Genomic DNA, 12,918 nt, shown 5'->3' on the forward strand with positions numbered 1-12,918 from the left:
CATGCAATCTGTTCTTCTGAAGCATGGGCTACATATAAAGAGAAGCTGCTCTGGTGGCTTGGATTCCTTAAATGTGCAGATCATGCCAGCAAGTAGGGACTGGAGCCCTTCAAATGAGAGTGGTGCTGTAAGAGCGATTTACCGTATTTTTCGCTCTATAACACGCTCCAGACCATAACACGCACGTAGTTTTTAGAGGAGGAAAACAAGAAACAAAATATTCTAAACGAAATAGTGGATATATGATTTTTGTGGTTCATGCTGTGGCCACAGACACGTGATCTGACAGTGAGTTTGGAGTAGCCCAATGCAAAAATCCCGAGGATCCATGTAGATCCATGCTTTGTAACCACGGAGGAGGGAAGGAAGGGGAACCATGGATCCTCTGCTCACGACTGCAGCAGATCCCCCCCCCCCCGCCACCCGCAGGCATTCGCTCCATAACACGCACAAACATTTCCCCTTACTTTCTAGGGGGGGGGGGAGTGAATGTTATGGTGCAAAAAATACGGTAATTTGGGTGAAACAGGTTTGCAGAGTCACTGTAATCACACTTCATGTTCTTTCTGCATGGAGGTTATAATGTAGTTGCCACTCAATCCTCTGTACTCCCATAATATATGTTCTCTGCAGCCCAGGGGTCAGCAAACTTTTTCAGCAGGGGGCCAGTCCACTGTCCCTCAGACCTTGTGGGGCCAGGACTATATGGGGGGGGGGGCGAATTCCTATGCCCCATAAATAACCCAGAGATGCATTTTAAATAAAAGCACACTTTCTACTCATGTAAAAACACCAGGCAGGCCCCACAAGTAACCCAGAGATGCATTTTAAATAAAAGGACACACTCTACTCATGTAAAAACACGCAGATTCTCAGACCATCCGCAGGCCGTATTTAGAAGGCGATTGGGCTGGATCCAGCCCCTGGGCCTTAGTTTGCCTACCCATGATCTAGTCTGTCACCCTGTTGGCAATAATGGCCAGCAAGATACCCTTGGGCAGTGTTAGAAACTGGGATAGGAGTGCTAGGAGCTGTATGGCTCCTGGGACCTAGGTTGTGGGTGCCTAAACAAAATATCCAGGCGCCTTATTTTTTATTTTTTTGCTGCCATGTTACCAGGCCAGGCAGCCCCACAGCAAAACAAATAAAATAAAACAAAATTGCTGCCAGGCAAATCAGGTGGTCTACAGGGTAGCGCAGCAGCAAAAGAAGCCCTTGGGATGCTTACAAGCATTGCCTGGTGGGGATGATTCTTTTGCTGTCTCCAGCATCTGAGGTACAGAGCCTGTGAACATGGAGGTTCCACTGTTAATGCATGCTTAATTCTTGGCTCTATCTGTTATGGAAAACAGAACTATTGCACTCATGTCCTGCTTATGAACTTGCCATAGGCATCTGGTTAGCCACCGTGAGAATGGAATACTGGACTAAATGATTCAGCAGGGCTATTCTTAATCTTCTTAACTTCTGTCCTTATTTAAAAGCTGTTTAAACTACTGTCCACCACATCTATTTTCTGCCAGTGAACTCAGCATGTTACTCATTGAGTGCAGAAGTACTTCCTTCTGTCTGTCACAACCATACTACCAATAAATTTCACTGCTTGACCTTGAGTTCATGGATTTGGCCTCATTTGGATGTAACCTATCTCCGCTTATTAATCAGGACTTTCTTGTTGCACAGTAATGAAATAATAATAATAATAATAATAAATTTTATTTATATCCCGCCCTCCCCAGCCGAAGCCAGGCTCAGGGCGGCTAACAACAATAAAACAGTACAAAAGTACAAAAGTACAGCACAAACAACACTCTAAAATCATTCATTATAAAATTAATTAATTCAAGCCACTGGCAACCATTGGGCCAGAGCTCTGCGAAGATTGCCGAGGGAGGGAGTCAGGCTGTGCCCTGGCCAAAGGCCTGGTGGAACAGTTCTGTCTTGCAGGCCCTGCGGAAAGATGTCAAGTCCCGCAGGGCCCTTGTCTCTTGTGACAGAGTGTTCCACCAGATCGGAGCCACGGCCGAAAAAGCCCTGGCTCTAGACTTTTTTGATTAATTAACCATGGTTTCCTAATACAACAGGTTCGAAACAAATCAGGATTTCAAACCAAGTTCATAGTGCACTTTCAGATCCTAGTTTGTTCCTATCCTAGTAACCATGGTTTGCCAGTTCAGAGGCAGTATCGCCCAAATGTTTGTTAAAAAAAAAACCTGATGAACTTGAATGTTACTTCAACCAAACGCACATATGCATGCACATCAAGAGCATTATATTGTATATATTCTTAGCATGATAACATCCCTCAAAAAACCATTGTTCTGCACAAGGGTGCAACTACCAGAGACCCTTCTCCCTTCAGCATAGATCAGCGGAAAGAATTGCAGACTCATGTTGTGTCTGGCTTGCATTCATGAGAGTCAGTTTAAGAATCATTATTCCATAAAAGCCATATGTTGTGTTAGAACTGGTTGTTCAGAATGTTTACAATATTACTCACTCCTGGCAAGTTTCCGTTAACTCTCCATGAAAACCTGCAGCGTCTCCATAATTCATCTTTATTACCTGACAAAACCTTACTTAGCAGACACAGTTTATATAACTTGCAACCTGAAGTCAGCAAAGCATCCCTGGTTTCTGATGCACAGAAAAGACCTGTTTCTAAAATACACAGGGCAGTAACTGAGAGGAAGCAGCTGTCAAATGATAGCCAATGTGCAAACACTTCGTTGCACTTCCACCCTGATAGGCTGCTGCTTTTATGCTGCGCCAGACCATCCTTTAGTTTGCCAGAAACGTTGATTTGGTTGCATAACAATTTCACTGAGGGCAAATGAGGTTTATGGACTGTGGTCTAACTCTGAATAGTTTTGGTAGACTTCTGATGTTAGCACAAAACCAAATTTGATTGGCTGCATGATGTCTTCCACTTTTCTAGGGATGAAACTATACATGCTGCATTGAGTTCTGTGGTTCTTTTTAGGGATGGCTTTTATAGACGGGGTGCCGGGTGGCGCTGTGGGTAAAACCTCAGTGCCTAGGACTTGCCGATCGTATGGTCGGCGGTTCGAATCCCCACGGCGGGGTGAGCTCCCGTCGTTCGGTCCCAGCTCCTGCCCACCTAGCAGTTCGAAAGCACTCCCGGGTGCAAGTAGATAAATAGGGACTGCTTTACAGTGGGAAGGTAAACGGCGTTTCCGTGTGCTGCGCTGGTGCTGGCTCGCCAGCTGCAGCTTCGTCACGCTGGCCACATGACCCGGAAGTGTCTTCGGATGGCGCCGGCTCACGGTCTCTAGAGCGAGATGAGCACGCAACCCTAGAGTCGGACACGACTGGCCCGTACGGGCAGGGGTACCTTTACCTTGCTTTTATAGAACTGAGTTCCTGGAGACTGTAAATTGAAGAGAGGGGAGGGGAGCATCTTACTTTATCCCCCCTGCCCCCGCCATTTTCCCACTAAGAATATTCACCACCCAGGTCCTTTTATCTGCAAGGGAAAAGATGAGGATGCCTGGAAGTTTTCTGCTGTGAGATAAAAGTAGCTGGGGGTGGGGAGAGGTTCCCAGATGTTTGCCAATTGTACTCCCTTGCAGGTCCGGTGTGCCCTGTTTTAAATGTTTATTACATGGTGTTTTATTTCTTCTGCTGTGGATAAGTTGATGGTTGCAGGTGAAACCAACTTTTAAGGCTTTGGTGTTGAATGTGATCAAGCCATACCTCTTCCTGTGAGCATTGATTCTGGATGCTAGAAAACGCAGAAGGCAGTCGTAGCGTTCTTAGGCCAAGTCACCGCTAACCAGTGTTAGAAACTGAGATATAAAAGCTATTTGGCTATGGCCCTTTAAACCTAGGTTATGGACACAGCAACAGAATGTTTATGCGCCCCCCCTTTTTTTTACAAGATTAAAAAAGCTGAAAATGATTTGTGTATATTGCCAGCACAAAAAATTCAAAAAGCACAATGTGGTGGTTTCCCACTTCTTTTTGCTGCTATTTTGATTCCCTTGGGTTATTTCAGGTGTCTTTCATAGCCTTTTGAAAAATGGAAGCAGTGAACCATTCCAAAATGAAGGTATCAAAAATAAAAAGAGCACCCCAAATCAATGTATTTTGAGTACATTATTCTGGAGTAACTACCATTTCCCGATTCTGTACTGGCACCTGAAAACAGTTGCACAAGAGAGCAATACCATTTTCTATAACATTTTAAGTAAGTCACTTTCTTGAGTAAGTTTGGTTTTGGTGTACTGTAGATTCCTTCTGTCTCCTACCCCCACTGGTACTGCCATCACACCCTGAGTACAAAATAACTCCAGCTAAAATTTTACGTTCATTTTTCATATGGTCTGGTCCTCCTCTGAAGATTGTAAAAAAAAAAGCAAAAGCAAAACCAGGCTCCCCCTGTCTGCCCCCCTAATATTCTTATGTGGGTCCCTTCTCCAGTCTTCAGAGAGTGGCTGCCCTTTGGCCTTGCTGTTTCCAAGTGCCTTAAAAGTTCCAGATGGCATGGCTTAAAACAAAAACCTAAGGCGTACGGCAAACAAAAATGTAATTTGTGAATATTCCCTTGTTGCAAGCTTAAAAAAAGAAAGAAAGAAAACTGAGGAGAGTATAAGAAGCAGGTTTGCACTATAATAGGAATAGGAGAGGAGTGTGTGTGTTTGAGCAGGGAAATCCAGATGTTACTTCTGTAAGACAGGTGTGGGGACATTTGGCCCTCCAGATGTTGCCGAACGACAGCTTGAACTGAACTACAACCTTTGCTGGGGTTGAAGGAAATTGTAAGTCAGTAACATCTGGAGGGGACACGGGTGGCGCTGTGGGTAAAACCTTAGCGCCTAGGACTTGCCGATCGCATGGTCGGCGGTTCGAATCCCCGCGGCGGGGTGCGCTCCCGTCGTTCGGTCCCAGCGCCTGCCAACCTAGCAGTTCGAAAGCACCCCTGGGTGCAAGTAGATAAATAGGGACCGCTTACTAGCAGGAAGGTAAACGGCGTTTCCGTGTGCTGCGCTGGCTCGCCAGATGCAGCTTGTCACGCTGGCCACGTGACCCGGAAGTGTCTCCGGACAGCGCTGGCCCCCGGCCTCTTGAGTGAGATGGGTGCACAACCCTAGAGTCTGGCAAGACTGGCCCGTACGGGCAGGGGTACCTTTACCTTTACCTTTTAACATCTGGAGAGACCAACGCTCTCCGAACCTGCCTTAAGATGGGCACTTCTGAATTCGTGCAGTTGGTTTTTTGCCCACTCACTTAACTAGGAACAAATCAAGCAGAATCAGAAAGTTTGCTTGCATCTTGCTCCTGTATACTTAGACCGCAGCATCACTTTTTTTCCCCCAGCAACAGAGAACTGGAAAACGGTGTATTGCTTTTTAGACAGTGGGATTGTTGAAATGTCTGGTACTGGTTCTCAGAAACGGTGCTGAATGAGAGGTGAATTTGGTGCATCAAGTGGTAACCGGGACTTGCGTAACAAGCACGATGTCCCCCAAAGAAAAGGTACAGTGTGAAATTAGGGATGCATGACTACGTTTCCAAGTGTGGTCTTAAGTTCGGCTGTATGTGATAGTCACATGAAAGCGATCATGAGCTAGCAGAAAGGATTAGGATCATACTTGAGTCAAGGGTAAGATCTCAACAAGGGGAATTCTTGCTAATACTTCAAGCAATTCAGATGAGGCAGGCACTTCATGTTTTCAGGCTTTGCTGAGGACTTACTGATGTGTGTGACGTGGGTAGCAGCTCTGGGTGAAGCAGACGAGTCTCTGGCACTATAACTGAATGGCTTTACTGGATCTTCTCTTCAGAGTGCTTGTACAGTTAGTGGAAATCTGCCTGCCGGGCTCCTTAAGTTCCACTTGCTTAGATTTACTGCTTTGTATTTCAACAGAAATACATATGCATATCTTGGCCATTCTATAGTAGGACCAGGATCCTTAGTCCCTTCCCGTCTCGCATGGGCCACTTAGACAGGTGGGCTGTGCTGCCTACCTGTCAAAACAGTGAGTGCAGTATTTCTCGAACCTGGGTCCCCAGTAGGACTGGGTGATAACTGTTTTTCAACATCATGATATATATCACCAGCTCAACATCTTGATAAGGGACGTGGGTGGTGCTGTGGTCTAAACCACAGAGCCTAGGGCTTGCTGCTGATCAGAAGGTCAGCAGTTCGAATCCCCGCAACGGAGTGAGCTCCCGTTGCTCTGTCCTAGCTCCTGCCAACCTAGCAGTTGGAAAACACAAGTAGATAAATAGGTACCGCTGTGGCGGGAAGGTAAACGGCGTCTCCGTGCGCTTCTCTGGTTCGCCAGAAGTGGCTTAGTCATGCTGGCCACATGACCCGGAAGCTGTCTGCGGACAAACGCCGGCTCCCTCGGCATATAGAGCAAGATGAGCGTGCAACCCCAGAGTCATCTGCAACTGGACCTAACGGTTAGGGGTACCTTTACCTTTAAACATCTTGATGTCTGAAATAAGGATGGAGCTTTGTAGAGGCATGAGCTGGCTTCATGATTTTCCCCAGATTGTGATTTTTGCACACACATCATGATTCACAATATATTGCCAGGTCAAAAATCATGAAAGCAATATCATGGATATGGGCTTCAAACCAGTTTTGGACGATATATCGCCCAGCCCTAGTCCCCAGCTGTCGTTGGACTACAACTCCCAGCATCTCTAGCTAGCAGGACCTGTGGTCAGGGATGATGGGAGTTGTAGTCTGGCAATAGAGCTGGAGGCCCAAGACTGAGAAGCTCTGTCCTAATGTCACCATGATGTCAGTTGACCTAACTTTAAAGCAGGGTGGATTTCATGTAAATCAAATGGATTTAAATCACTAGTCAGTAAGACTTGATTTTTTTATTTTTTACAAAAAGTCTCATTCTTGCTGGTATAATCTTAACATTTACAACCAGATGAAGGTTTCATTTTTGGGATAATAAATTTCCGGAGTGGTTTTTACAGTTATATCAAAAATTACTGATTTGGTTATGTTATTAGAAACACATAGACAGATAATTATGAAATTATTGTGAGGTTTAATAAGTTAACTTTATATTTGGACAACTTTTCTGCTGTACTGTATTGGAAGGAGAAAAATAATCATTTCCTTAATAACAATTTAAACAATTTATTTAACTAAAACAATAACATTATAGCATATGTATCCATGTTTGTTAACTGATGTGGTTAAACGTGTTGTCGTTTTTTTTAAAAAAAAAACTTAGATTGAGTTTTAGCACACAAGAAAAACTTAAAACAAATCCTTATTTCCTGGTGAATAGCCTTTGGACTGTAATGTAACTTAAATAGAAAACTATATTTAGAAAGATTTTTCCTCCAAAGGCATTTTATTTTTAAAATCCAATTTAAATTTTAAAAATCTGATTTATTTTTTATCCACCCTGCTTTAAAGGAAACAAATAAGACTGTACTCTTGGTTGCCACCGTGCAGGTTCTTTTGGACCTGGAAGAAGGAGGAATGGGGACAAGAACCTTCTTATGCATGCTCCACTGTTGTGCATGGGGACTGGGAACGGAACCCCTGCACAAAATTGCCTGCATTTACTTTCTGCTGCAAGTGGTTCCAGCTGCAAACCCCACTTTCAGCAGGAGTTGGCTGCTCTCGGGAGCTCCTGAACCAGGACATGGCATTTGGTGGCACATTTTAAAAGGTTCTGAACGCAAGCCCCATTTACCAGAGAACAGTCAGGTGCACACTTCAAGGCTCTTGATTGGCCTTTGGCCTCCCCATACCTGCCATCATACAGTACATTATTTCAGGTGTTGGGCGCATGAGTGAGGCTTGGGGGGGAAGGCCTCGCAGGTCAAATTGGGACTCCTTCTGGGCTCGGAGGAGTGGAGGACTCACATGCCATGGTGAATACACCTTTTGTGTTCTCTGTTTTCACCCTTGGACTCAATATCCTCTCCCTTTTTGTTGCATGCCTTGCAGTGGATGGGGGACCCAGCTGAGAAGTACAGTGGTGCCCCGCAAGACGAATGCCTCGCAAGACGGAAAACCCGCTAGATGAAAGGGTTTTCCGTTTTGGAGGTGCTTCGCAAAACGAATTTCCTATGGGCTTGCTTCACAAGACGAAAATGTCTTGAGAGTTCCTGCGGGGGTTTTTTCCTCCCCCCCCCTTTTTCCCAAGCCGCTAAGCCGCTTATCAGCTGATCCGCTAAGCTGCTTAACAGCTGATCCGCTAAGCTGCTAATAGCGCTAAGCCGCTAATGGGCTTGCTTCGCAAGACGAAAAATACCGCAAGACGAAGAGACTCGCGGAACGGATTCTTTTCGTCTTGCGAGGCACCACTGTACAGGCAGGGAAGGCAGCAGTGGCAAAAAAAGGAATATATGTTCCTCCTTTCCCTTCAGTGATCTTCCTCTACTCCTTTGTCTCTGGGTGAAATGTGCTTCAGAAGGAGGATTTCCACCCAGCCCTGCTATTTGATCCTGTACACTCAAGGCAGGCCCAAGTGATGCTGCTAGCATGATACTTGTCTTATGCCATATTCAGCAATAGCCCATTCACATCATTCATGGAAGATGGGTGGGGAGGTTAAATAGTTACCCAGACCAATCCTTACAAGGCAAGAGCCATTATGCATTAAAATGTCCCAGCAGAGCCTGGCAAGCAAGTCTTAGGGCTTACAGGGACCTTCTATGACGGGAAAACCTGGCGCACAAAGCGTTTTTGAGGTTCTCTCCCGCCCTGCGTGCGTTTAATTTGTGCAATTGCTGCAGGCCGGCTGCAAGGCGCATACAGTTGTGATGGCGCAAGTTAAACACGTGCAAGTTGCGAGTCGTAATAAATGCACCACTTGCTTTATTTTCTATAAAAGCAAACAAAATCCACCAATACAATTTATAGTGTCGCGTATGAGCATGTTGCAGACTGGAGCTTAGAGCAGCCAGTTTGTCTGCGGAAGCTGGAGGTTGAAATCTCCACTTCACTGTATCACTTCCTACTTTTCAGCTAATTCAACCTCGCAAGATTGTTGGGAAGATACCACATTGTTTGGAGCAGTTGCATTTATAAATCAGTAGATGGGTGTCATTATAGCTGGCACCCTCCTCTGTTCCTCATGAGCTCCTTGGAATTTCCTTGTGGCTAAATTCCTAGGGTCGTCCAAAAGTTAATATATATTTTTGCATCCCTTCTTCAATATGGAATTTTTTTGTTTGTTTGTTTTTGTCTTCTTATGTCTAAGATAACAAAAGAGACGTAACTGGGGGGAAACCAAACAATTCGCTGTTTGTTCCTGGGGTCTGCCAGAATGGCATTATTTAACACTTTGTACAAAACTTCTTGAACCTTTGAACCTTTTCGTAAATGATGCTGTCTTCACTTGAACAAATTCCAGCTTTTACATATTGGCAGCACAGAAACCTCACTGAGGTTAGTGGAACGTCATTCTGAGCATATAAAAATGGGAGCAGGTAAGTTGTCGATGTGCCTTTTGCTGTCTTGAGTTTTGAAGAAGAAGTCCTCTGAAAACATTCTGTTCAAAGTGCTGATTGGGAGGGCCTGTTTTCTGTAGTAAGTATGTACACCTATGCAGTTTATGAGTGTTTCAGTGTGAGTGTAAGACAGACCGAGGGAGAGGGAGAGGGAGAAAGTATAATTTGCAAGGATCTTAGTTTTGGAGTATTGAAATAATAATGCCACTTCAGGGCTCAGAATTGTGCAGTGTTCTCATGAACGGGCATTTAGCAGAAAAGCTATGACTCACTCTCACTTTTGCTTTCTACTGTAGTCGAAACTCCTTTGATCCTTAGACCTTTTAATTAAATAAAAGGAGAGCTGTGATTTTCTCCTCCTGTAATGAGGGTTTTTATTTGAACCTCCGGTGTGTGTGACATCAAAGAAATGGATGGCTAGCCAATGTACTATAAAGAGACTTCAAATGCTGATTGCTTTACTATAGTTAAAGAGCTTTGATGGCTTAGAGTTTGAACGTACATTTCCAGTTCACTTTTTAGGAATGGCTGTAATAGTCTGTTTTGCCAAAGAAATAATTAAGAGTCCAGTGGCACCTTAAAATACTGAAAAATACACTTTTGTGATACCAGTTTTTATGGGTTAGATTCCAGATACCTTTGACAACATAGATGCTAGCCTAGAAAAGCTTATACCTTAACAACCTTACACCTTGTAAAAATCTTCTAAGAAACTCCAAACGTAAAGATAATTGCAAGGCTTTCTTGAGAAGTTTTGCCTACTGCAAATGAATAGGTGGTGGTGGTATAGAAAGGTAATTGCTGTTTGGTTTGGTTTTGAAGGTTTGTATGGGATCTTGCAGAAACCATGCAGCTCTGAAGTCATTTATTGTCCGAAATACTTCGGGGTCAGATTTAACAGCCAAGTGTTTTCTTTCCTTTTCTTTCAGGAAACAGAAATGAAGGTACACATGCACACACAATTTTGCCTCATTTGCTTGCTAACATTTGTCTTTCATCAATGCCACCATTGCCACGAAGATGGACACGACGAAAGTGCCGAGGTCACAACCGCAGCGTCGCAGCCGCATAGCCACAACCACAATGACTATCAGATCTCAGAGAAGGCTGAAGAGAAACAGAAATACTACATTGAAAAACTCTTTGACCGCTACGGCGAAAACGGAACGCTCTCGTTTTTCGGCCTGGAGAAATTGCTGACGAGCCTGGGCCTGGGAGAAGTGAAAGTAGTGGAAATAAATCATGAGGACATTGGCCACAATCATGTTTCTCACTTAGATGCAATAGAGGTACAAGAAGGAAGGCATTCTCATTCCCATTCCCATTCCCACCACCACCCTCCTCATTCCCATACTCACTCAGAGAACCAGACCATGAACGAAAGGCCTGCCAAAAGAAAGCGGAAATGCGACCCCGAGAAAGAAGCAGCAGAGCCACCTTTAAAATCGGACAGCAAACACACTCACGACCACAATGACCACAGGCACCACGAGCGCCGGCTCCATCACCTCGGCCGCAACGGGACTCGCCACTCCCATAACGATTCCACCAGCGCCAAGGACCACAGGGGGCCCAGCCACGAACCTTCGACCGAGACCAACATGACTCAAGAGCAGCCCGAAAAGTCGCACAAAGACAACAGGAGGACGCGGAAGGAAAGGAAGAAGAGAAGCGGGGCTTCGGTGGAGGCGGCACAGGGCTTTACTCCCAGCCACGAGTCCGCCAAGCAGCACGGACACAACCGGGTTCACAAAAACGGCCACTCGCAAGACACGGACCTCTCGCACGCGCACGAGCGTGATCGTGAGCGTTCGCCTGCCCGCGGGCATCCAGACCCGAATCCCGCCAGTGGAGACGGGCATCGCCGTGGCAGGAAGCACGAGGGGCAGATCGGCATGAGGAAGCGTGCCGTCCTCTCAACACACCCTCACAAGGACCATAATGGAGATGAGCACCACCACGAAGAGGTCAGTGTTAAGCCTGAGAAGGCCTGGGATGCAAAGGAGCACACAGGCAAAAGAACTAGTATAGTAGCACCTCAGCTTACATAACCCTCTGGTTATGTAAACGTCACGTTACAAACGCGGCAAACCCGGAAGTATCAGACCGGGTTTTGGCACGTGCGCAGAAGCGGTCTACTGCCCCGCGCGCATGTGCAGATCAGTGATCCTCGGGTTGCGGAAACCTCGGGATCCAGCCGGACCTCCAGAACAGATCCCGTTCGCAACCGGAGGTACCACTGTATGTCGATGGCTGAATGTTAGAAGCTCAGATATACATAAACCAGGCGCCAAATAGCTCCAAGGTTACAGTTCCTGAAATGGAATATCTGGTTGCCGTTTTGGGGCAAGATGGCTCTAAAGCCGTGGTTCCCAATGTGGGACACATGCCCCACAAGGGGTGCAATTTGATTTTTAAGGGGGGCAGTTTGGAAGCTTGTTTAGACCAAGTTAATGGTCTTTTAGGTTTCCTCCACAGGGAATAGGAGTTCACTTTTTGAATCATCATCATATGTCACCGGGGGGCGGGGGGAGGACCAGAATTTTAGAGATGCTTAGGTGGGGCATGGCTAAAAAAAGGTTGGGAACCACTGCTCTAAAGCCTTGTTTTTCAAATGATGGACTGACCGATTGATTGTCAGTTAAAACATCTGGCTAGTTCAGATGACAACCTTGAGCTAGGTTAAGAGCTTTGAGAAGAAAAGTCATTTGATCCAGGGACAATCCACACATATATTGGCCTATTCCTGCCTTTTTTTCCTTTAATGGTGACACGGACCGTTCACAACGTAGGGATGTTCTTCACAACCGTGAGCAGGGCAGTGGAGTGGGGTAAGTGAAGATAAGCTGCAGCAATTAACTATAGCATTGCTCGCTGCTCCTACCTGGGCTGCACAGAGAAAGCATTTTGGTTCCCGAAATTCATTCCGATGGTGCAGATATGATATAACCGATAGAATTCTACAGGATGTGTTGTTAGTGTGTGAAAACAGTCCAGCTACAGTGATCCGCAGGTTTGAAAACCAGGTTTGTAAAGGCATTATTATTGCCATTATCATTTGTTTATATTCTCTGTCTTTCCCCCAAACTGGGATGCAAAGTGGCTTACACTAATTAAAACAACGCAGATAAAATACAGAAACCCATGGTTTCAAATTCTCAGGTTGTGGAAACTTTGCTTCCACCATCGGACCAGATTTTTCCTGTGTCTTTTTCCAGCTGTAGTAATTAGTATTTCATCGTCGGTAGACCCAAACTATATTTCTGCTCCTCTGGAAGGATTTCAAGAAACGCTGTCCACATCATTTCCGGTTTAATCTTTAAAAATCTCAACAGATTAACTGAGAAACACCAGGCACAAATAAATGAAATAATGGGTACTCATTTAATTAATTGACACATTTACCCCACTCTCCAGCTCCCGTGTCTATGATAGTAATACAGTTTATGCCCT

General features: G+C 45.3%; 1 protein-coding gene across 4 annotated transcripts in view; it reads left to right on the forward strand.

The window, feature by feature from the left end:
- The window catches only part of SLC39A10 (solute carrier family 39 member 10), a 57,895-nt gene that overhangs the window by 21,258 nt on the left and 23,719 nt on the right, over positions 1 to 12,918 (forward strand). For all 4 annotated transcript variants that reach the window (XM_083407869.1, XM_083407871.1, XM_083407868.1 and 1 more), the window contains exon 2: positions 10,395 to 11,432. In XM_083407869.1, the coding sequence (XP_083263995.1) occupies positions 10,404 to 11,432 (1,029 nt within the window). In that variant the 5' untranslated portion in view covers positions 10,395 to 10,403. The remainder of the gene's footprint in view (positions 1 to 10,394; positions 11,433 to 12,918) is intronic.

This window comes from Podarcis tiliguerta (genome assembly GCF_965153285.1).
Source record: "Podarcis tiliguerta genome assembly, chromosome: 1".
Lineage (NCBI taxonomy): Eukaryota > Metazoa > Chordata > Lepidosauria > Squamata > Lacertidae > Podarcis > Podarcis tiliguerta.